At 43.9% G+C, this 19,873-nt stretch overlaps 2 protein-coding genes across 4 annotated transcripts in view; both read left to right on the top strand.

Moving 5' to 3' along the window:
- The first annotated feature begins 1,601 nt into the window (after window positions 1–1,601).
- On the top strand, window positions 1,602–16,315 carry mpz (myelin protein zero). Of its 3 annotated transcripts, XM_084913077.1 has the most exons (7): window positions 1,602–1,839; window positions 3,225–3,391; window positions 5,898–6,111; window positions 6,881–7,010; window positions 7,525–7,567; window positions 12,747–12,776; window positions 13,762–16,315. In XM_084913077.1, exons 1-7 carry the CDS (start codon window positions 1,794–1,796, stop codon window positions 13,771–13,773), a joined length of 642 nt encoding a protein of 213 aa, XP_084769203.1. In that variant the 5' UTR covers window positions 1,602–1,793; the 3' UTR covers window positions 13,774–16,315. The 3 variants fall into 3 exon arrangements, with proteins under 3 accessions (XP_084769203.1, XP_084769202.1, XP_084769204.1); XM_084913076.1 differs by lacking the exon at window positions 13,762–16,315 and having other exon boundaries at window positions 12,747–13,755; XM_084913078.1 differs by lacking the exon at window positions 12,747–12,776 and having other exon boundaries at window positions 1,603–1,839.
- Window positions 16,316–19,687: 3,372 nt separating this feature from the next.
- atp1a2a (ATPase Na+/K+ transporting subunit alpha 2a) overlaps window positions 19,688–19,873 on the top strand; it is a 51,133-nt gene continuing 50,947 nt past the window's right edge. The window contains exon 1 of the mRNA XM_084913075.1: window positions 19,688–19,788. Coding sequence (XP_084769201.1) covers window positions 19,777–19,788 — 12 coding nt within the window. The 5' untranslated portion in view covers window positions 19,688–19,776. The remainder of the gene's footprint in view (window positions 19,789–19,873) is intronic.

Genomic DNA, 19,873 nt, shown 5'->3' with positions numbered 1-19,873 from the left:
CTATACGTGATACAGTTTCTGCCTGCCAAGCTCAGCCGCTGCCGCTGCCACCATCGCTCGGTGCTGACGAGTTTGGGTGCTTGCCACATTCTGCACCTGCCAGACTCATAAAGAATCCCCCTGTTTCTCTGGGGCCTGAAGGCAGGATCTGCAATAATTGTTAAGGATGTCGCGATTTAGACATTCAAGCCAAAGCTTAGACAGTTGATGGCACCAACAAGTTGGCAGATGGTCCATTTTGTTCAGCTGATCCGTCAGGGGGGTATCTGAGGAGTTAAGATGAATGAGTGGCTGTCACAAGTGGCAAAAAAATGAAACGTGAGAGAAAGTTGATCTGATGCTCGGCGCTTTGCTGCTCTCTTGGCTTTGTGCTACCTTGCAAAACGAGAGCCTTGATTTTTATCCCAGAAAACTTGGATAAGTGGGCTCAGTGTAATAATGACGTGAAGTGGGTAAAGTGGACGTCCTTGTCAAGTGCCAGCTCTTCTCACTCATCATATACAAATTCTAAAGAGAGGTAGCAGGACTTGAATCAAGGTTGATATGATTTACACTTCAGTGTTGAGTGTATCCAGCTTGTGTGTTTGCTGAAGCTAGAGGAGAACTACTAATTTGTGCATGTATTCACTACAAATATGCTAGCGGCTAAATGAATCCATATTCATGATGGGTGACAAAATGATTGAATGAAACCTCCAGAAATCAGACTTTTTTTTAAATTTCACTCTCGCTCACACCGTTGCTCTCCTTCTCATATTTTCCTCACCCTGCGCCTGTATCTCGCCGCTGCCTCACTTTCACGTCGGTGCTTCTTCTCTTGTCCTCATATCAACCCATCTATATATAGCATGTCTCTCCCCACACTCTACTGCTGTCTGTGCCACTGGAAAAGTGAGGAGTGGGTGCTGCGATTTCAATACGCAGCTTTGTCTGGGCAGGGAAAAAGAAAGGGAGAGGAAGAAAGCCCCATTGACAGACAGGCAAACACCAGTCAGGCCCTGTCCACTCTCTCTCCTTTGTGTTCGTGTGCGAGACGTCAGCAAATGACAGGAATCTGAAGAGGGGGAAGAATGAGAGAAAATAGTTGGTGCATTGTTTGGGCCACAGGGTGAAAGTGCAAGGAGAGGAGAATGAGGGGTGAGGCATGGGGGATGGAGGAGAGAGCCCTGGACTGACCTCTCTGCTGGATCTCTCCATGTTATACTAACATGCGAGCAGTGATCACATACAGAGCAGCCGCATATGGTCATGAGTCCCCGTCACACGCCTTTACCTGCACCTACACACTAAGTGTTAATTAGCATCTCCTGTCAGCTCAGTCACATCAAGGTGGGGGTTTAATGTGACACATCACATTCATCATTCTGTAATGTCGCGCATACTTTGCAAATTCGCACCCTAGTTGCCTATTCAATTAATTCACCAACTACTGTACTGAGCAGGTGTCTGTCACCTGCCTTTCTTTTCCACTTCAAAAGACAGCATGCGCTCATTTATTTCAGAGAGGGAAATGGAGAGAGCCGGGAGGAGGGGAGTGTGAGGAGAGGAGGAATGGGCTGGGCTGAGGCCTGAACGAGGGGTGTGGTTGGGTATAAAACTTGGGACAGTGGGTTTTCTGTTGTTGTCCTGTTTTGAAGCCCTCTGTCCTGGCATCCTGCACCCCTCCACTCTCTTTTACCTCTTTCTTTCTCCTCCTTCCACTCACGCTCCCTCCAGAGAGGGACTCTTCCTCGACCGACTCCAGTCGGGTCTGCAGCATCAGTCTTTTGGGAGCTCCGTAGAAGCCAGAGACCATGCTGACGTTTTTGGCGCTGACGTCGGTTGCCCTCCTGGGAATAGGTAAAACAACAACAACAACAAAAAAAAAAAAACGGGGGGAAAAATGAAAGAAAACATCTTCTTTTAAAGTTTTAACTTCATTTTTGAGGACTTCTCTAACAAAAAAAGCTCACACTTAACTTAATCTACTGAAAGTGATGATGTAGAAATGATCTTTCTATTGATGTGAGGATATGGCAAAGTGGGTTTTTGTGTGTTTTGTGCTACCTGAAAACTAATAAACTTGATGACAATGAAAAAGGTTTAATAGCTTTGATACTGAATCAATCTCAGAGTGCACTCTAATACCTCCCACTACACTGGATTAACACTTAGCTAAAGCATTTTAATTGATATCTTGGCATTTGCTGTATTGATTTAATCTAAAAGGCCAACAGTACACCTGTAGAAGATTCAGTCTCTTTTTGCATGCATTCCAGTAAATGGGTCAGCACCGTCCATCTGTGCTTCTCTCTCGAAGCAGGTGTCTCCAAGCTTGCAACTTTAAAGAGCAGCAGCATTGCAGATTTTTAACTGAGGGTTTTTGCTCTCAAGGAGGCAGCTTTCTAAACTACCTCCTGTCAGATGTTTTGTCAGAATTTTAATTAAAAACGTCAAGCGTGATTTCATTGACAAGTTTGCGGGGGTTGGCTATCGCTCAAGGATGTGCACAGCGAAAGCTGCGAACTTTACTCCCTGGGTGCTGAAAACTCCAGAGTGCTTAAGGGCATTTGTGTTGATACAGCAGTGAGAATACCGTGACTCGTTGGTGGCGCGGTCCAAGGGAAAGTGAACAATACAAAAAAATGATACTGCTCAGCGGCGAGGCTGTGCAGCTCCGAGGGGCTTTGGTAGTTGTTTGAGATGCTGAGTGCATTTTTGGAGGAAAAATATTGATTTTTGCAGCCAAGACTGAATTAACATAGATCATTAAATATTATTCAAGCATAAACTGTGCACATGATTAGGCCAACATTATCCATACCAATGGAGAAAATGAAGCTCCCCCTTTCAGAGACAACCCAAATATTTACTGAGTGCAACTCTGAATCAATGGCACATTTGACCCCATTTAATGTGCAGTTTGTCAGTGACTATCTGGATGTATATGCATGCACCTAGGATTATGCTAAAAGAGGACTACTTTGTGTCTCTTGATAACAGTTTAGGTGTAAAAATATTCACAAAGGTACTCAAGGTATTCTAAGAAACGGTGCATGTTAATTTTTTTATACCAGCTCACACTAACAACTATGTACATGTATTTTTGTAGTTACAGATTTAGATTCCTGAACATAGTATATAGTGAAGGTCAGCTCATAGTATCAAAAATAATATGAGCTCCCAGAATATTTTGTTCTTTCTATGTGTGATTTAACCACTTAAACCTGCTTTGTGTCTCCCAGTGCCTGAGCAGTCCCAGGCCATCGCGATTTACACTGGCTGGGAGCGGCACGCCTTGGTGGGCTCTGACATCCGACTCTCCTGTTCTTTCTTCTCCTGGCGCTGGACCTCGGAGGACGTCACCTTCTCCTGGACATACAGGCCCGATGGCTCACGGGACTCCATCTCTGTAATACTCAAATTCACACACATATACACACGCTATGCAAAATGAAAGGTTGTGTGTTTATAGGTCGGCTACTTTGAAAGGAACAAGCAATTCAAGTATAGTCGCATCAAAGCTACGCTTGATGAAACTCCAGCGAAACGTCACCGAGCGTGGTATCTATAAAGTCATTGTTTCCCTGCCCACAACAGTGTTGTTTTCATCTGCAGCATGCAGCTGTGTCAGTAAAACATCTCTTGTCCAGAATCAAACAGCAGACAGCCAACGATAGCGTCAAGCTGTTGAAATAATGGAGCATTTGGCAGCTAAAGAGCCAGATGTAAATCACTAAGGCGGGCTGCAGCAGGAGAGCCTTCCCTCCTTTCCTGCTATTTGCATGAATGACATTCTTATGTTGTTTACTCCCACTGTTCTCACATTCACAAAGTCGTGTATAAATATTTAGGAGGGAAGTACACAAGTCTGCTGCACTGACAGAAATTTAGACTTGCCAACAATGTCTATATTTTCTGCCAAAAGACTTTTTATTGTTTTCACCATCTCTGTGAAACACGGCAAGCAAAGGGAGAAAACAGATAATAGGAAGAAGGTGTGGTTTTCTTTTGGAGGCCACGCGATTTGATTTCTCTCGGGAGATGTTCTTTAATCTTCGGATGTCTGTATTTTAAATGTCTTCCAAAATTCACAAAGTGATTTGTAGAGCACTGAGGGAGCGCGGTTATCCAAAAACAAATCCATGTTTAATCCAGCAAATGCAGTACTGTACATATCTGAAATGTCATCATACACAAGTACTCAGTTTACTCTAACATCTGCACTAACTAAAAGCAACGTTCTCTGCTAATCTCCCCACTCCTCCCGCTGCATCACCTGCCTCCTGCTCTTTAATTTCACTCTCCCTGCCCTTATCATCCTGCCATCTCTTTATCTCCCCATCCTGACTGCGCCTCCCTCTGTCCACCTCCCTTAATCTCCTCCTCCACAGCTCTACCTTCTTTGTCCCTCCCCTCCTCTCTCATTATGTCCTTCCCTCACCTCCTTCGCCTTCATCTGTCTCCCGCGGTGGCCTCACTTTGAAACTAGACTTCTGTTCTTTTTTTATTTATTTTTTTCCCTCACTTATCTTCAGTCGCTCATTTCTTTCCCTGCCTGGACAGATTTACAGTTTCATATCTCTATCTGTTGTCACGCTGCATTTGTCCCTTTAAAATGTCATACTTGATTTCTGACACGTTAATCATATGAAAGGTCCTCTTCTTTTCACGTGGGACTTGGTAACAGCAACCGCAGGCCACAGGTCTTTATTTATAGATGAAACCTTGAAAGACACATTTGACCTTGACCTTGTAAAATCCAGAGCATCACCCTGATTCTGCCACTGTGACCATTTAATGTTTAATAATCGATACTTGGTGACGGCATGTCATCATTTTAAAAGTCATGGCACTTCTTCCAGGAAGAAGAACCAGAAGTCACGACAATATGCAGACATCTAAATGCAAAGCTCTCCTTTGCTTCCGGCTTTTAAATTGCTTTACATGTAAAACTACCTTTGACAACACTGTGCAGTCAATACTGCAGTTTAAGCTGGTCCAGCAGGAGTGAGATTTACAAGCCTTCAATAAGCTGTAACCTGCCCGGTTTGAGACCATATACATTAACCTGTGTGTGCAGAGGACAAGATGTGCACAAGAAACAGACCAAAACTATTAAGAAAAAGTGCTTTGTTCCCAGTAACAACATCATGGCTAACTGCAGTACCACAGTGATTAGTGTGCATCTGCTTAATTTAATACAGTGAAACAGGTAGCTAGCTCTTGCTCTGGGAGCTGTGGTGGTGGAATAAATCAAGAATGGGCTAATTTAATCAACCTACTGTTGTATTATTGGGAAAGATAAGAACCTCTAAATAGGGCAACCAAACAAGCACAACGTCTGCATCAGAAGCAGTAAACTGGCTAACTCTGTCAGTTAAACTATCTATAGGTCACCGCAGTCAGTGTCAGCAGGCAGCGGTAATCACTGTAGACTTGCTGCTGCAGTAATGGCAGCACGCTGAATGGACTTAATAATTAATAGGTTATAAATGCAAAACAATAGACCGCTCATATGTTTCACTGGGATTTGGTCCACTCCCTGGAATTCCCCAAACCCCCTCAGTTATCAATTATCCATCATATATTAGTTATAAATGTTGTATATGTTTTTCGTGCGGTAGTAATTGCCGTCACATTTGCTACACCCCTCAGGAGCTGCTTTTGAATATTATTTTCTGGCCCTCGTGTAAAGCTGCTTGCCAGTTTTAAAAGCTGTGCCCTATTTTTTTCTAATGATCCATGAGTGTCCCCCTGACAGGTGCTTCGTGCATCTCTATATTTTTTAAAAATGCACACAAATAGTGGCAAAATTTGTTATTGCAGGAAATCACAGGTCTGATCTGCTGCTCTACTTACTAAACATCCAAATGCAGCATTAGTCAGAGTGACAGTGTGTTGACTGTCCTTTGTAGATCTTCCACTACACTGGTGGTGCTGCCTACGTTGACAACAAGGGTCCCTTTAGAGACAGACTGGAGTTTGTGGGAAACCCAGGTCGTCGTGACGGATCCATCCTGCTCAAAAACCTGGAGCTCAGCGACAACGGCACCTTCACCTGTGATGCCAAGAACCCCCCTGACATAGTGGGCCGGCCTTCCAGTGTCCGACTGCTGGTGTTTGAGAAAGGTGAGACGTCCTGTGGGGGGTTTGTCTCCTAAATTAAATTCCTGCTTGCTAGATTCCCACCCGCCCTGTATGCCATATTTCAGTGATTCTTTTTTTTCCATTGAAAGCGAACTGTTCTCATTTGTTTTAATCATTTGAAACTCTGAAATTAATCTCAGTTCTCGCCATTCATCAGAATCAAACCAGTCGTTGCTTTGCCTCATTTAGAATTCTTCGCACCTCCCGTTAAATGAAATCAATTACAATTTTATCTCTTTCTCTATTTGCGATTGCTATCACTGCCTCCCTTTCACTTCTTCTCTCCCCCTCCTTCTCAGCTTCTCCTCCCATTTCTCTCTTCCATCCCCTACGCCATCGTCTTCCACTTTCTCCCTCAGCACCTCTCTCCATGACTCTCTCTCTGATCTCACCTTTATTCTACCTTATCTCTCTGTCACTTCATCTCCTTCTCTACCTTCACTGTGCTGGTATCTTTAATCTTTCATTCAACCTTTATTTTATCTTTTGCTTTACTTTTCTTTGCTGCTTTCATCTCTTATTCACTTTCCTTTTAGCTTTGTTTACCCTTTCCTCTCCTACCAATTTCCTCCCACAAATGACAGCATCGTTTCTTTTCCATCTCCTTTACTTTTTTTTTTTTGTTCGTTGCACGTTTTTTTTCTTATGAACACTCCTGACTTCAACCTGGCATTCGCTTTCCACTGCCACTTTTCCATCTTTGTCCTTTTTGACCTTTCCTCATCTGCTTTTTCCTCTCGTCCACTCATAGTGCCCATCCAGGCTGGCGTGATCACAGGAGCCATTATCGGGGTGGTCCTGGGCCTGCTGGTGCTCATCGTGGTCATCTACTACCTGATGAGGTTCCTGGTGGCACGCCGAGTCTTCAGCCTCAGTGTCAGGTCAGTGCCCGGCCTGTGGCCGGCGGCTCTCTGCCAGTCGGGTTTTTGCCAGGGACTGGAGCTGAAGCCGGAGCCCATCCCTGGCATGGACACCTGCGTGGCCAAGCTGGCATAGCTGCTGTGCCACGATTTGATTTGGTTAGGTGTGCGGGGTTTAAAATTGAAGTTAGTCAGCTGTAAAGACACAGATAATGATCTCTCACTTTAGATTTAATCTAAAAACAGTACTGCACAGGTCCAAGGCGAGATGATTAAAAGTAGTGAAGTGAAGGTTTCTGAGTGGATTATCTACTAGATCATGAAAATGACAGATTCATCATCTTGCTTATACCCTTCCAATCTTCCAGTCTTATGAGATCTTAACACATCTAGCACCTGGGGGCTGTGCTTGAGACAGGGCCAGTAGATTAAGTTGATGTTCTTTATGATGGCCGCCAGGCAATGCAGCCCTGTGACCACTGGAGGGAGAGATAGATTCGACATCCTGACATTGTCTTTCTTTTGTCCCCTCCAGCAAACATGGCAAGAAAAAGAAAGAGGGTTCACAGCAGAGACAGGCAAGTTTCCCCTTCTACTTATTCCACATGCCTCTCTTCCTCTCCTTCCTGCCCCTGCTCCTCTTCTTCCTCTGCCTCCTCCCAGCCCCACCACACACACAGACACACACACAGACACGCACACAGACTGGCGCATATACACATCCAGCCGACAACACCAAAAGCAACAGATTGGTTTGCTGTCACATTCAGGCGCTAATAGTAAAATGATGTGCTTTTGGAGAGGTTACAATGGCATTCAGTGTTTGAGTATTTGGGCTCAGGAAACATGTTGTCAGAGGGAATATTCATCTCCTCTGTTGCAGTGCAGCAACACAATAGCACACATCCAACATGACAGTGCATAACGGCACAGTTTCCTAATCGCATTCCCCTGATGCCAGTCCAACCAGCTCGAGTATGCCCTCACACTCAGCCGGCTCCTCCTCTCAGCAACATATCAACAAAAAAATAACATGCCATTCAAAGCCGGGTCCGCTAACACTAATAACAGTGTTCAAGCTGTTAAAATTCTTGTGTCGTCTCAGCGTTCGTGGTGCTTTAAAGCCCACACCGTCACACCTTTCTTTCTCGTGGTCCTCACCACTGCTTCAGCTCCCTCGGGGGTGGGATGGGAGGGGTCCTAACACTATGTTGCCAGTACACAGCCATGGGGCAAAAAACAAAAAAAAAGAAGGAAAAACTCAAACCAGTGACTGTGAAATGGCCGAGGCCAGGTTATGGCACTAATGCTATTGCCTTACTGAATGGGACTATGATTGCTCGCAGTGGGGAAATGGACGGGAGCTGCTGATTTTGCTCACTGGGAGTCAAATGAAAATCATGGGGTCTATTATGGTCTGGGCTGTTATCAGTGGTTTTACGCTGCTGCACGCCAAGGAGTTGGCGTATTTTTTTCCCCCTTCTGTTCCTCATGGGGCTGTGATAGCCTCAAGAGGTGGATTAATCAGACATTTTGGTGGCTTGTTTTCTTTTGTGCATACACGGCACCAGGGCAAGTTCTGTTTGATTACTCTGTGGTAATGTGGGGGCTGCAGGGTTGTAATCGACTGTATGCTTTGCATGCTGATAATAAAAAATAAAGAAGAAAAAAATAGAGAGACAGAAGTCAAAGGATTTGAGTTCAAGGCGTTTTCAACAATCAAGACTCGGCTTTGAAACGAGAGACGTGTAAAGATATCCGCGGCAGGAGATCAAAGGTGTTATTGTAACAGCAAGTCATTTAGCCACAGGTAGAAGCAAACTGTAAAGCGGTGGCGGGCTCCGGAGTGCGCCATGTTGCCCCTGTAGCGTAAACCTAGAGGGCGACACCGGCAAGGACCAAGACTTCCTCCTACCTTAAACAAGTGCACTCATTCTCATCTCCCCGGAGCCCCGCTTCCTCCTTCTGTCTTCTTCTTTCCTTTCTACTGTCATATGATTGTCAGGTTATTCTTGAGCTGCAGTCAGTTGCTCTCAAGTGCCTGCGGCGGATGACAGTGCATATATGAATAAATAACTCACCGCCAAAAGGACACTGAAATATTTGACAACGTTGTCATTTGCAGTTACTCTCCTGCAAGTCTCTGCTTGGAAGAAAAATATACAGCGAAAACAGCTTTTCCATCTGAGCTCACTCTCCAGTGTGTTTTAGCTTATTTATTTATTTTGCTCCTCTGAGCTGGTTCTGGTCTTCTAGCTGCACCACACACAGAGAGGACTCGTGGGAGTTTACAGTGCGCTCATAAGTGGTTGTTTGATCAAATAGCCCTTATTAGGAGGCTCTGCTGACACGACACAATTTTGCATCAGCATCGCCGTCTTCGTCGCTCCTCTGTTTGCTGGGCTTGCACTACAAATCTCAAAAAAGGCTTTTGGGCAGGGAAGTGAACAACAGGGTGAGCGAGACAGAGAGACAAAGGAACCCTGTGGTGCCCGCTACTCCCCATTAGGTGGAGTTGTGGAAGAGGACTTTACCCTGCAGCCACACACATAAGAAAGCTCACAGGATTGAACACGCATACACACACACGCACTGTACTGGAATGATAATTGAGTGCACTCAGTATCGATCTGAGCACAGACACACACACACACAGACACACAACCCACCCATTCTTCTCCACTCCCCAATTGCCTCACTTCACTCCACTCCCTCCCTCGCACACTCTCTCTCTCATTCAGATTCCTTTTATCCGGTCCCCTGTCTCCCACTCTTCAGTCGCATCTTCCTCTTCTCTCCATGCCTTCGACTACCTTGCTGACCATGAGAAGCATCTATCTGTAACTCCTTCTTTGTTCTTTCATTTTTTTTACTCCCTCTCTCTCTCTTTCTCTCTGCCGATTGCCTCCTCACCCTCCACTCCACGCCCCGCCGCCCCCTTCCTCTCTCCCGTTCCAGTTTCTCTCCTCTCCCTCCTCAGGTATTCTGGGTTCTGATCAGCTTTGGTTCCAGACAGAAAATCACTACCTCTCGCTCTTCATCTACCTCTCAATCTCCCTCCTCACCTGTCACCTTCTCTTTTTAGTATGCAGCACGGGACGCAGCCACTTACCTACCTATCTACCTCCCCGCCAGTCCCTCCTATTTTGCCACTGTACCCACATTTCCTTTGAAGTGTGTGCAGCCCCTGTAACGAGGGTGGTACTGCGTTCTGCATAAGCAGGCTGGAGTGTGTTTACGAAGCAAGCCCGTCGTTAGCGTGGGAGCTATGGAAAACACTGCAGTGCAAAACTCGAGCCTATCGTGGGAAGCATAATGGTAAACAATACAGTGATGTATGAGAGAATGTAAGCATGATCGAAGATAATGACACCGGACGGCCCTTGCAGCTTCCCTGTCGAGTTGGTTGCACTGTGTGTCTCAACTGCCGTCTGTGTGTACAGCTTCTGCAGAGTGCGTAATTAAAGAAGATAAATTTTCTAATGCAATCAGCGGGGTATTATTACTGGGAGCTTCAGTGGGTAGAAACCGCCTCTAGTGTGCTTTCCACTGTTGACTAACCTCACGTATTAGAGGAGTATTTCAGTCTCAAAGCCTCATATCCGGCACGCTTCCCTCTTCACTCTGTTCTCTGTAACACGACAACACTGTGCTGACCCGGGGTTCAAAAGGAATGGCATTATAAAAACCATTACATACGAGCAAAGTTTTATTAGGCTCCATCAAAGCATTATCATGCGCTTGTGATAGTTTTCAATAGGTTAACTCAGGGGTTAATGCACTGGAATACAGTTATTGTAAAGTTAAGTGTTGCCTTGACCTTATCTCCACTTGGTCAAGTCTTTCCTCCTGGATTTGTTGTGCTCAAATGAAGCAACACTTTACTTCATTTTCCCTCTCTCCTCCTCCTGCGTTGATAGATTTCTTATAGGAGATTTTTTTTTTTTTTAGAAAACACACAAACGATAAACAGAAAGACTGCCAGTAAAACTGCAAAGTTACATAAGCAGAAGCTAAATAAAGAGTTTGGCTCGTTCAGGTTTAGGGTTAGAGTGTGTTTTAGCCACAGGTTAAACAAGCGTGCTCTCAAACTAGAGCATGTTACTTTTAAAAATTAAGTGAAGTGTACCTAGCTCTCTGTTCTTCTGTTATGATGCATAATGTTAACTTATCCTTAACCCAAACCCTCAAAGGGTAACCGGAGGCCTGGAGGATGTTAAGAGATTACGCAGGTCTGTCCCTGACCACAGCTACAGCAAAACAGTGTTGAAGATTTATAACGACTATTCCCCTGCACACTTTAGTTATTATTTATTCAGTAGCTCAGTTAGATACTTCAGAAATATTTAATTTTCTGTTGCCACTCTGACCCTGGAACTGCCCTTTTTAAATGTGATGGGATGCTGTGCCTCAAAGTGCAGCTACCCTGGAAATGATTTAATTTTTCTGTTCTTGGTGTAACTGTAAAAGTCTAAAACATGTACCAGACATCTAGTATTTAATGGTCGAATGAAGCGTGTCTGGGATCAAAACATGTTTCATATTTAACAGGCTAACCCCCCAAGAGACGCATTTCTTTTCAAGAGGGTCGTGCAAACATATTGGATTTTCACCATTTATGTATTTGAACAACAAGCTTAACACATAAAAACGGGAGAAGAAAAATGACAACAGTATAATTATTTATAAGTCACAAAGTCAGACTTTAAAGCAAAATTATCTCGATTTTAATCATGAAAAATCTTTCTTTTAAAAATAATTAAAAAGAGTTCAATGCGTGGCGTTTAACTGTCCCGGCTCCATCTGCAACGGCACTTTCAACAGTGTTTAAACGGCTTCCTCGCATTGAGCTAAAGGTCTTCACTCCGTAGTGAACTCCAGTCAGAGGAATAATGTTCAGCACTGAAATGTAACCTAGATGAAAACACTTTCCAGCTAAATTTGAGACATTTGTAAACATTTTCTTTGAAGGATCCAGCGGTGGCTCAGAAGGAATAGCAGGTCGTCCACTAATGAGAAGGTCGGCGGTTTTATCACCGGTACATTCAGTCGGCATGCAAAAGCGTCCTTGGGCGAGATATTTCGAAATCCTGAAACTGCACCTGATGTGTCATTTATGTGTGTTTGATAAGTGAAAGTAAAAGTGCTGTATGTATAGTATAAAAAGCACTGCGCGAATGTGTGGGAGTGAATGGGTGAATGTGGCTGGTAGAGTAAAGGGAACTATTTTTGACCGAGACAAGGACGGCAAAGAGTTAATTCATACAAACCAAGGCCAAATTCAAAGACACTGGATATGTAAATAATTCAAGGGAAATATTTGCTCAGTAGCCAATCAAAATCTAGTCTGCATGTGTGTGTGTGTTTGTCTGTTTGTTAATCATCAATTGTCACTCAGTTGTCACAGGTGTATGGAGCCTACCTGCCACTGGGTCCCATCCTAACGCATGGTTACCTGTTTTGTCACCCCCTTACAGCTCTGGACACCGCCCCCCCTCACTTGCTACCCCCTCCCCTAAAAGGACTCTCTCTCTACCTCCTCACCCTCCTCCTCCTTTTCCACCTAAATGTGTTTTTCTCTCTCCTCTTCACATTTCCACCCATCCCGCTAACCCCATATTTCATCTTCTCACCTCTAACACACCTGTGTCACCCCCCCCCCTTCTTTTCTCTCTTCTTCCTCACGCTCCTTTCCTCCTGAAGTGACTCTCCTCCCCTGTTCTCCCCCCAATTCCCCTCTCCCTCCTCCCCCCACAGGGCCCTGTGCCTCCCGCCGACCCCTCCAAGGTGAAGGCGGCCACCTCGGAAAAGAAGAAGCAGGAGTCACGCAAGGATAAGAAATAGGATACGGGGAGGGGCTGGGGCGGGTTCGCTGACCGGCTGCTCCAGCCCGTACGCCAGGCGGTGGGGAAGGCCCAGCCCAAGCAGCAGCAGCGAACCATAGTCAGAAAAACAGAGAGGGCGGGGGGAGGAGGAGAGGAGGGCTCGGGTCGGGTACTGATGACCATCGAGCTGGAGCTGACTCGCAGAAATGGTGAGGAGGGCCCCAGCGGTGAAGGAGGGACAGGGAGGTCCGAACCGCTTGGCTTCCTCTCCAGGCTCGCCAATCAGCTCACTTTCAAATAACAGACCACGAGAGAGGGAGGTGGGGGGGGACCCATCGAAGATAAGAGAGTGGGAAGTCTATTGAGAAACCACAAACCTGCTTTCAACCCACAACGCTAACCTGAGTCCCTGAATAAATGAGTCAAATCATAACTGCTCCTGTCACAGGCTGATGATTATAAACGCAGCTATACTGGCTGAGATCTTAGATGTCGTGATAATCTCTTACACCAGCCAGCACCCCGAGTGCTTTGTCAGGTCATAAGATATGCCATTTGAAGCGAGACCCTAAGACGGCTTGGTTTGATAACAAAATCTAAAAAGCTGCTCCCTGGGTTCTGCCTTTCTGGTTCCTTTCATTGTGATCCTATCCACCGAAGAAAAAAAAAAGAGCTTTCTCCAAGTGCGTCCGATACGCATCACGAAGCCCTGGCTGCGGGGACAAGCCAATTTGCTTTTTTCAGAGGCGAAACTCCAACTTTCTCACCTCACACTGATCTTCTTTCTCTTCCCCTCTCCTATTCCATTTCTTCTTCCTTTCACTGTGAATTTCCTGACTTTCTTGTTAATTCAAATTACAGAAGTGATTTATATGCTAACTGCTCTATCCTGTTTCTCTCTCTCTCTCTTTCTCTCACCTCCCTTCCCTCTTTTCTTCCTCCTGTAGATAAAGGTCTGACTTCTCCATGACTGCCTCCAATCCTCTAGTCTGCTCCCTCCTTTTCCGCCCAGCCTGATGCAACCCCCATTATTTTCTATTATCTCTACTCTTTCAAGACAGCACTGGCTGTAAGAATAGTCCCACTATATCAGCGGCAATGGTGTCAAATAATTTTCACGACGCCTCGCCGGAGATCCTGTATGCGCTCATTGGGCAAACTGTAAAACTGTTTAGGGCCTAACTATGTACATAACTTCCTTAAGAGGAACCTGAAAGATATCCCCTCTTGTTTAGAGTCCCCTGAATGTCCCCGCTTAATGTTTACAACTCAATCACACACGCACTCACACACACACACAGACACACACACACTAAGCGGAGCTGCGAGTGCACTCTGGACTTTAGACAGAGAAAAAGCGAGACAGAGAGGGACAGGAGAGTGATAGTGGGAGCGAAATATGATTCCTGCTCTCAGCCGGCGCAGATAGAGGTTCAAGCCCTCGAGCTCGGGGTGATTCAATCCTCTCACATTTGAGCTAATGGAGGTTGTCGCTGTGTCCCTGCCCTGGCTAAAGGGGGCTATTTCTGGTCCTATAAGAGCGTACGGGCTTACTGTAACAGCTGCACATTTTTCAGACGACAGGAGATTGGGGGAAGGGGGTGGAAGAGAGAGGCGAGCAGAGCAGGTGGTGGTGGTGGGGGCCCTGCTGTGCTGTTTGCGCTAAGTGCATGAGGTCGTTTGCTGTTGACTCGACGGCCGGGGACTGACAACCTGGAATGACGTCACGGCCCCCGAGGCTGGCGAACGCTCTCACGAGTCTGACAAAAGAGCTTACCAGGAAGAGGTGCAGCTTCAGAGTTATTTTAGGTCCAGTTAATCCGCTTGCACGTTTCTCCTCGCCAACCCAGGGCTAATTATTTTAGCGTGTGCTGGTAACAAGATATCTCTCTCTACATCTCCCTCCCTGCCTCCTCTGCGGTCTCCTCTCCTCTGTTATTCGCTCTTCATGTCAGCCCCCATCTTGAGAATCATCTCCTCTCTCTAAACTCCCTGTTTCGTTCTCGCCGTCCTTAACGTCTTTGACTTCCTTTATCTCTTCCTCTTCCTGCCGGTCTGCACTGCATTATTCCCCCACAGAAAAGGCCTATACACAATCCACTCCACTCTTTAAGCCTCTCCTTATCTGACTGCCAGGCCTACAGCTCAATGCTCTGCTCCTCTCTCTTCTGTCCTTCCTCCTCTTGCTTCTTCTCTTTTCTCAACTCGGTGATGGACATCTCTCTCTCTCTCCCCTCCCTTCGTGTTCACCAGTGATCGACCAACGCCCTCTCGTTTGCCCTTCAAGCACCACCTCCCTAAGGGGCACGTCCCTTTGCCAGCCCTTCTTCTCCGGCCCTTTACTGTCTTTTTTTTCTGCTGGTTCGAAAGCCAAAAGGTTCTCCTCTGCCCACTACTTCCAGAGGAAAGAAACGGATGGGCACAAATCCGCCTTTAGTCCTCACTGAAGACGCCAAACAAAAACTTATAATCTAGCTAGCTCTTTTCCGGTCGCCATTGCGTGTTTTATGTATATGTGTGTCTTGTTAAAAGTGTTAAAAATTAGATTACATGTGAAGTTTAAAAAACAAAACAAAAGCAGTATGTCACCCCAAGTAAAGCAAATGTTTCTGAGGCATTTTTACATGTGTGCAAGAAAACACATGGAGAACATGTTTATGGAGGCAGGGAAGAAATGTAATGTAACTCTTTGGAATATGTCATATTTCTGACCTTGTGTGTTATGGAAGGTACTGTGTGGCTGTTTCTATGGTATGTTTTATTCAAAGATGAAGGGAAATCAAGGTTGTTGTGCGGCGTCAGAGAGAAGATGAAGGGTGGATAAGGGTTTGGTTAGCCTTAGATGCAGCGCGATGTGGCTGGGAAGGAAAAAAAAAGATGGGGGGAGAAGGTGCTTGCTGTGGGAGAAATCTTTAGAGGAAGAGACTTATCTGGTGTGTTAAGCCCAGCCAAAAATCCATATGTATCACTACAGATAGAGCCTCCTCTTCCCCCAGAGCTTTCTTTTAAAGGTGCTCCTTCCCCAACCCTGAGCCAAAGATGGACTGCGATTGGTGAGCTTAATATGCAGGGTGGAAAGCGTAGACTTGAATGTTTCTTTAAAATTCATAACAGGAATGGAGGTGCTAAAATCCACATCGATATAACTGGTTTCACTAGTCGCTGTTTAACTATCCAGTCAAATGGATTAGTTAGAATGTTTTCTTCTTTTTTCAGCAAAGCCACACAGACACCTGACGTAAGACAAACAGCATTAAAACTGCCTTTTAAACACACGTTTTGTATGTATTTTGAACCGTGTTAGTCGTAGTTGCAGAATAACATTCCTTCATTTGAAATGACTGGAGCTTCTTACATTTTTTTACATTTATTTTAATGCTTGTGATCATTTTCGAACCACTAACGACTTTTGGTGACTGTAATATGTTGTAAAGAGAACGTAAATAAAAATAAAATCCCCACGTCGCCAGCTGTTGTCAACAGAAGACAAAAGTAAACCCAGCTGAAAGTGCCTGCCGTGTCTTTCTTTCTGTGCCGAGTGCTAAGCTTTCTGTAAATTTGTCACGTACGTCTCTGCCAAGACTTACTTTTATGAACTTTTCAAAAGACGAAGGTCCTTCCAAAATGATATAGTTACCATTTGAAATATTTGAATATGCTTACTGCTGGCAAGAGAAGTAAAACTCATTATAGAACAGCACTAACCTTATTAGCTATCTGAAAGCTTTTTGCATTTTCAAAAAGACCATTTTAGAGGATGTAATCTGGCGGTTTTAAATGCTGCACAGTGATCACCAGGTGATTTTCTTGTAAGTACAAAAGGAATTCAGTTTTGAAATTAAACTTTTAAGCTTTCCTGCATGATGGTAGCAGGTGAGCGCTAAAATGGGTTCTCCTCATCATGCCCTTTGCAATCCTACAATCAAAAAGGAATAATGATAAACAGGAAATAAATGCCTAGCAACCATTAACCACCCTTTCACGAAATGGCAAAATAACATACAATTTTTTAGGGGATTTTTTTCCCTGAATTAACATGCTGGTGGGATTTAGTGAGCATAACCTTTTCAAAAATACTTTGCCTCATTATTCACATCAGAGTCTTTAACAGATGTGCGGTGACTTGCCCGGAGACAGTGTATGACTGACTGGCCAATGGGAGAACATGGAATGCTGCAAATGTAGGTTTATTTTGGATTATTCAAACAACCATAATTAAATGTGTTAAAAATTCAATTTAAAGCTGATGCAGATGGAATTTTTGTATTATCTTGTGACATTGTGGAACAGATGCTTATATGCTGTGGTTCCCAAAGTTAAACTGGATGGATGATAATGCACTGTATAAGCCAGACTTTAGCCAGAAATTAGTTGTGGAGTAATAAAGCCAGATTGCTTGCCTGAGCAACCCAAAGTTTCCAGACAACTGAGCTCAACTTCAGGGATGGCTGAAGTTGCTCATACACTCTGATATATTTTGTTGTTACACCTGTTATGAACTGTAGTGAGGATTTTAGAATTACTGCAGAGCATGTTGTGGCTTCACTCGCTCGGGATTGGTGGGACAAAAGTAAAACAAAAAGACAAAAACAAAATTTGACTGTTCATGGACTTGCACAAAGTTGCAAGTTTCTTTTTGTTTGGCAAACAGGTAGAGGATGCAACCATGACCTGTAAAAACGGTCACATATTCACCAGCTAAAGCTGCCTATTTAGAATTGACAAACAACTATGTTGTAAAATATAAAAAGTGTATATTATTACACTAAACTTTTTCTTGGATGAACACATCACAAAAAAAGATATCTGTAACTTTAACAAAGTATTAAAAATAAAAGAGCAACATCAGATTTTATTTAAATGATTTAAAGTTAACACAATAGCATCAGCACACTCCTGCCTGTTGATATCCCCTTCACCAACAAATAAATCAATAAATAAATGAGAATTAAGTCACTCATCAATCAAAACATACAGAATGCCTAAATATATAAGTAGAAGGTTGACAGGCAAATATCGAGTTAATACATGGTAGCTTAGTGTAGAGCTAAAAATGTCCTTAGAATTCAAAATTTTAAGTTAGGTTTGTTGAAACTTAAAGGCGGTCACTCATTGAGTTGAAATTTTGAGACAATAACTCCTGAGTTTTGATATAATAACAGAGAGGGAGGATGGCTAAGCTGTCTGCTAACTTGGTTAGCAAGGCACCTTCACAGATAACTGCTAATTACAGAACAGTAGTGCTAAATTGCTAATAGTACTCAAATTGTACTTACCAGAACTGAGCATCAGAGTTGTTATTTAATCTTGTGGTACAATAAACATTGCAATAAGCCCATTATTTGGGAGCTAACTGCATGATAAATGCTCCAAACAAATATGATTAAGGAGTAGTAGCATCTTCAGCTAATGTGATGCAGATTTGCGCCTAGTCAGGACCCACCTGTCATTCAAGGTAGTAGCAGCATTTCTATGCCCTTCAAATTGAGAAATTTAGGCTTGATCAGATTTAAATAAATTAGTTATTAAAAAATTTCCCCACACAGCCGTGAACAAGGAAATTGATCAAAGCCCCATTTTTGTACCAGGCTGTAAATATGCATCTGCTTATTTACACAGGAGTCTCCTGGGATTAACTCCCTTGCCAAGTAAAAAGACTAAGTATGCACTGAAGGCATTATCTGCTTACACTCATGTATACCATTTTTCTATCACATTTATCAGGTGCTTGCCACAAAGGAAGTAATGCTTGTTAATTCAACTTTATTTTTCGAATGAATCAAAGTATCTGTGCGTGTTTATAGCTCTCTTTTATATTTCTTGTAATTAAGTCCAGTGTGAAATTCTAAAGGGTTTTGATGTGTGAGGATTTCATTTTTGCACTTGTTTATTTATAACTTTTTTCTGAATTGGTGACATTTAGTACAAAGATTTAGGTCATCATCAGTGAAATATACAACCTCCAAGTTAGATTTAAAGATACTTTTTCCTCTTAGGTTACTCATTTAATTGACCTGTACGATCACTTCTCTGGCTTATGTCTTAGACACTTTAATAAGAAGCTTTATCTACACAGAGTTTTATGCTGAACTTCAAACAACCATGCTAATATACCATTAAAAAGAAAAGACCTTTACTGCAGAGAAACTCATTGTACAGGTGCTTAGACCTAAAGTACTAAGTTCATACAGGATTAGATGCAATGCAATGTAAGCAGACACCAAGCATAGAATCTGCTCTAAAAGCAATTGGCAAAAAGTGATAAGATATTTGGTGCACATTAGATACAAGATCATCTGCAGCATCTGTTGTGTGGGCACAGTGGTCATGACCCACCTTATGTAGTAAATAACTTGGACTTTAAGCTAATTTAAGTGTTGTGTTGGCAGTGAGTCACATTGATTTCATGCACAGGACAAATGAAGAAATCATTTCAGTGCTATACAATAACACAGTAGTTTCTCACTATCATTACTGTTCACAAACAGCTGGACACTGTGCTTCCCTTTGCATGATAATGAGTCTTAATGAGAATTCTTAAGGGTCACTAACGGTCCCTCATTATGATGTTTGTTAGAAATGCTGCATGTTATGTTGCTACCAAGGTTTCACTTGTAGTGTTGACACGAGTGATTGAAGAGCCATTGTTCTCTAAGAGGCCTTGTGTGTTGTGACAGGAGGCAGTGACGTATTAAGCAGGTGCAGGTACTTGCTGTGTGTGCGTGGGACCATTTGCTCACGGTAGGGTGGGTGGGTGTGAATATGGAGAAGCCCTAATGGGGAGGGCCAGTGGAGCGGGGTATATGGGTCAGGTTACCCTGACAGGAGTTTTTGGTGGTGGGGGTGCCAGGCCCAAAAAAGCCACCAGTGTCTTCCACACGTGGGAGGAGAGTCTCAACTGTGGCCGGGGTTCCTAAGTGCTGTCCTTTACATTACAACCCGCCGACGTCTGGACGTCCAACATGGGCAAAGGGGTGAGTTCTCTTGATTTCTGAAGCTTTTCTTTCTACTATCAGCGAATGAATGAATGAACATCGCTCATTACTTACTGTAATATAT

The sequence above is a fragment of the Perissodus microlepis genome, chromosome 18, assembly GCF_051167445.1.
Source record: "Perissodus microlepis isolate ML-2025 ecotype Zambia chromosome 18, ASM5116744v1, whole genome shotgun sequence".
NCBI lineage: Eukaryota > Metazoa > Chordata > Actinopteri > Cichliformes > Cichlidae > Perissodus > Perissodus microlepis.
This window is presented reverse-complemented; position numbering and strand designations above follow the sequence as displayed.

Bases quoted from the DNA above. Each gene is read 5' to 3' on its own strand.
- mpz (XM_084913076.1), top strand. From the start codon at position 1,794: ATGCTGACGTTTTTGGCGCTGACGTCGGTTGCCCTCCTGGGAATAG. The intron at 1,840-3,224 runs GTAAAACAACAA...TGTGTCTCCCAG, and splicing joins GGTTGCCCTCCTGGGAATAG to TGCCTGAGCAGTCCCAGGCC. The intron at 6,112-6,880 runs GTGAGACGTCCT...GTCCACTCATAG, and splicing joins ACTGCTGGTGTTTGAGAAAG to TGCCCATCCAGGCTGGCGTG.